The sequence below is a fragment of the Perca flavescens genome, chromosome 20 (assembly GCF_004354835.1).
Source record: "Perca flavescens isolate YP-PL-M2 chromosome 20, PFLA_1.0, whole genome shotgun sequence".
In the NCBI taxonomy this organism is placed as follows: Eukaryota; Metazoa; Chordata; class Actinopteri; order Perciformes; family Percidae; genus Perca; species Perca flavescens.
In genome coordinates, this window is record NC_041350.1 from 19347970 (window position 1) to 19352495 (window position 4526).

At 38.4% G+C, this 4526-nt stretch overlaps 1 protein-coding gene across 1 annotated transcript; it reads left to right on the forward strand.

Annotated features, from left to right (window-relative positions):
* Positions 1–442: 442 nt before the first annotated feature.
* Positions 443–4315, forward strand: LOC114547179 (B2 bradykinin receptor). The gene is made up of 2 exons (XM_028566409.1): positions 443–586; positions 2793–4315. Exons 1-2 carry the CDS (start codon positions 567–569, stop codon positions 3838–3840), a joined length of 1068 nt encoding a protein of 355 aa, XP_028422210.1. The 5' UTR covers positions 443–566; the 3' UTR covers positions 3841–4315.
* Positions 4316–4526: the final 211 nt, after the last annotated feature.

A 4526-nucleotide genomic window follows, 5' to 3' on the forward strand; every position in this document is an offset into this window, starting at 1 on the left:
CATTACAGGCTTTTTAAGCTTTACAAACACACACACATATATATATATACAAATACAATTAAGTACAGTATCAATTGGTAGGCTATTACTTTTTAGATGACTTACAGAGTGGACTCTGCTGAATCTCTCACACCTAAATCCCCTAAATAATTATGCAGAGTTTTTGGTAAAACACCTAAAATGTCTACTTTGTGACATAAATACACAACCTGTTCCCACAGCTTGTTTGCAAATATTTGTTAAGTGGAATGTAGGCTATGTGAGTTACAGTGTACAAAGTGCTCTACTGAGTTGTAAACAGAACAGAGATCATATTATAAGAAAGTCACACTCCATGGCAGACAGACAGGCTGTTTATACAATGCTACTAGATGGAAAAAAAACAGAAGAGGGATAGACTGGAGGAGGGAGCATGCCAGCTAATAGTTCCAAGTTGTCTGACATCATAATTTCCTTTCCCCTTTCCTTAAGCTAGTCAGAGACAGACAAAGAACAGTAGAAGAAGGTAGGCTACTGGAGCAGTGCAGTGTATCTGGTCATTTTACATCTGGACTTCCTGAGAAAGAATGGCTCTTTTGTCTACAAGGTACGCATAAGCTTTATTTTGACTTTTTATGTTTTGCCATTATTCACTGTAGTTAGAATATTAACAAGGGCCATAAACAGCTTAACAATGTTTACTGTCAGTATTATTTTGTGTTTTTTAACATTGTCTGTGAATGGCAGTATACAGATAATTTATAAAAATGTACTCACCTTTACAAAAAAGTGATCTCAAACAGAAAAGGGTTAATCCTAGAGACCAAGTATATTTGTTGTTCACATACATGTCTACATCTAGATTGCATTACTCACTACTCACTATTTGTCTCAAATTTGTGTAGTCATTACGATCCATTTTAAAACTGCTGTACTGCAATGCTGATACAGAAATATTGTAAGAAGAGTTCAAAAAAGGCTCTTAATGCATTTCAATTGAAAGCATTAAATATGTGCTAAATAATAATCAGGGGTGGAGAATATTGTTAGGCAATTACATTTACGTACTTCAGTATAATTTTGAGGTCCATTATCTGTTTATTTATAGTTCTACTCCACTTACTTTGCATATTCCAATTAATAAAAAATAAAAACATTTGGTTGTAAGCAATCACAATCTTCTTGGGCAGCACTAAGCTCCGGATGGTGGCTCTGCAGAAATAGTCTCCAGAAGGAACTGTTCACACAATACAGTAGCATGAGCTTTTTAAATTTGCTAGATACAATGTTAAACGTAATTTTCTCTATCAGTGTATCGCCGTGTTTCACCCATAGCAATCCCCTCCAATCTGTCCCAAAACATCCCAGTATCTTACTGGGATGTTTTGGGACATATTCTTTGTAAACTGGCTTATTGCACAATCCAAATAAAAATTTGCTTGGAAATGTACTTTGGTTGATCCAGACTGTTCATGGTCAGTGCCCTAAGCCCCGAAGCCCGGAATCCCAGTGAATGTCATCTTTCATCACCCATTTAACAGGGAAGCTGCCACCTATTCATGTAACTCAGATATTATTCCATTATTTCTTTCTTTCACTATTAAGTGTTTTTGGTAACATCTGATTCCAGAATTTCGTTTCCCTTTGTTTGCACAAGTGCTTTTTGGTTTTGCACTTTCACCCCCAGAAATAGAGTGAATCTTTAATGATCAGTGAAATTCTCATCAATATAGTCAAGACTTTCTTATTTTCCTTAGGAGAATTTTGTATCTTGCATTGGTGAGAACAATGCTGTAACACACAGTTCCATACTCTCGGAACGTACACATACACACTAACATCACTATATTAAGAGTAGTGTCAGCTCACAAAATGAGTCTAGTATCAAACAAATAATTTATTAATCCTTTATGAATATTTCTTTCATTTTATAAATTCCAGGTAAAATCAATAAAAACTGTGTTTCTTTGATTACATACAAATAACTCAAAATATAGTTCACAATTCACGTACAACTTAAGAGGTATGGTACGCGGTGCTTCCCTAAAAAAGTGTTCTGTAACTCCCAGCCAGTAACCGCGTGCAGTTGTGCAGCCCTTCTCATTTCCAAATGCCGATTTAACCCTTGTGCAGACACAAAGAAGCAGACATGATGAAGCTCTGCATTCACTCATGCTCCACCACCACCTTGCTCTCTCTCGCACTCTTTCTCTCTCTCTGTTGAGGATTGGCCAACTTTGAACCTTCTTCTCTTTTAGTTTTTGTCTAAAATATTACACACATACAAGGTCATTGTTGTGGCTGTAAGCAGTCCAACAAAGTGCTGCCGTGAGGGACTAAACACTGAGAGATGCATAAACACACTGTGAGACCATAAACAACATGATATGTGGCTCCTACAGTCATGCTCTGGAAGTTTCTGGCAAGACCACAAACAGCCATAACAATGTATTTACCTGCAGAGTTTTAAGAGAACTCATCGAACCCAACCCGTTTAATTTGAAAAGCTACCAACGAGATGTGATAAAATCATTGTAAAACTGACTTGACGCTGTCGCCCCAAATGAATGCTCTTGGGGGTTTTGTCAGGTTTCTGGTAGTATGGTCTAGACCTACTTTATCTGAGTGTCCTGAGATAACTTCTGTTAGGATTTGACACTATAAATAAAATTGAATTGAATATTTCACAGTATTAGTATTAGTAGTATGTTGATAATGATAATAACAAAATGTTAAAGAAAACTTTAAAGTTACTTTCAAATCGTCGTTTGTTTTAATCTTGTCTGGTTTGCCTTCCCTTTAACTCTCCACAGCGACTCTGCTAATTTCAGCACCGTGACTACATCAAACCAAAACAACACAGAGTGTCCTCTAGCAGAAATCAAAGATTGGCAGTGGACTGTGGTCCCGGCGTATATGCTGCTGATCAGTGTGCTGGGAATCGGGATGAATGGTTTTGTCCTGATGGTTTTCTGCCTCCATAAGAAAGCCTGCACCGTGGCTGAGATCTTCTTGAGCAACCTGGCTGCTGCTGACTTTTTCTTAATGGCGTGGTTGCCTTTGTGGGCTGCATATGTAATCAACAGATACGACTGGCCCTTTTCTCATCACCTGTGCTCACTGTTCGCCCTTTCCATCAACATGAACGCCTACTGCAGCATCTACTTCCTCGTTCTGATTAGCATAGATCGCTATATTGCACTTGTGCACCCGCTGTCCCATAAAGGAATAAGTAGGACAAAATTTGCCAAACTGGCCTGTCTGCTTGTGTGGGGTTTTGGCTTGCTCCTGAGCGTCCCCACACTCGTGTACAGGAAAGTGGCCTACTACTCTCAATTTAATAAAACTATGTGCATTCTTAATTACACAGATGTCAAGGAACAACTCCTGTTTGAAGGGATGCAGAATACATTCGGCTTTATCATACCCATTTGCATAATTTCCTACTGCACTCTCGTTATTATTAACTCTCTGAATAACCGGTTAATTGAGAGCTCAAACAGCCAGAAAATGGAGCAGAAGGCCACCACTCTGGTGCTGGTGGTCCTCTTGGCGTTTGTGATTTGCTGGGTGCCACACCACGTGGTAATGATACTGGAAACACTCAGAAGAGCTGAAGTCCTGAAAGGATGTAGCATCATTGCCAACCTAGAGATCTGCCGCGCAATCTTCATGTACTTAGCTTTCTTCAACAGTGTTCTTAACCCCATCCTCTACGTCATTGTAGGAAGGAACTTCAGGGGAAAGGTCAGGGGTCTCTTCAAGCAATGGAGCATTAACAGAACAATGACCTACCGCACCACCACCTCCACAGGCTCAAACCTGTTGAGAAGTGTTAAAACTGAAGTAAACTCAATCTGATCTGCAGGATTGTTTTAATTAGTTTTTTCGTTTTACAATTTCACATAATGAAATTGTTAGTCATTTTTACAAAAGATAAGAACCCTATTTGAAGTAATACTTATGTAATCTGAATTCACATTAAATAAGACCCTGCTCAATACTGTGAGGTTTGAACTCTCGCTTTGATTGTTTGCGCCTCATGGGACATACTGTAACCCTAAAAGACTAAAAGAGGAGGGAGGTCTTCTGGGGAACATCATTTTTAATCCTTTTGAGAAGATGTAACTCTTTTGTTATAGGATATGGGACTCAATTTACCGCATATGCCATTCTAACACTTGTGCCCTAACTGTTTCGTTAGAAATGCTTTCAGACTTAATACAATAATAACACTGCTACATAATTAAACAGCATTACCAGATTGTGTTGTATATTGCAGAAGTAATGGGCATCAAACTAAGATAATGGAAGTAATGTACCAAAGAGATGGAAACAGACTTTGTGTCTCTGTGTAACAGCAAGGTCTTTATATGACACTTTAATGGTAAGATGTCCCACGCTCATCTGTGTGCATGTCTCTGTATATATGTCTCAGTCTGTGTCTCTGTACTGTAACATGGTGTTGCTGTTACTTTCTTGTAATATTTTACTGTTGAAAACCTCAAAACAAATATTTTATAACCATGTATTCTCCCTTCTGTTTA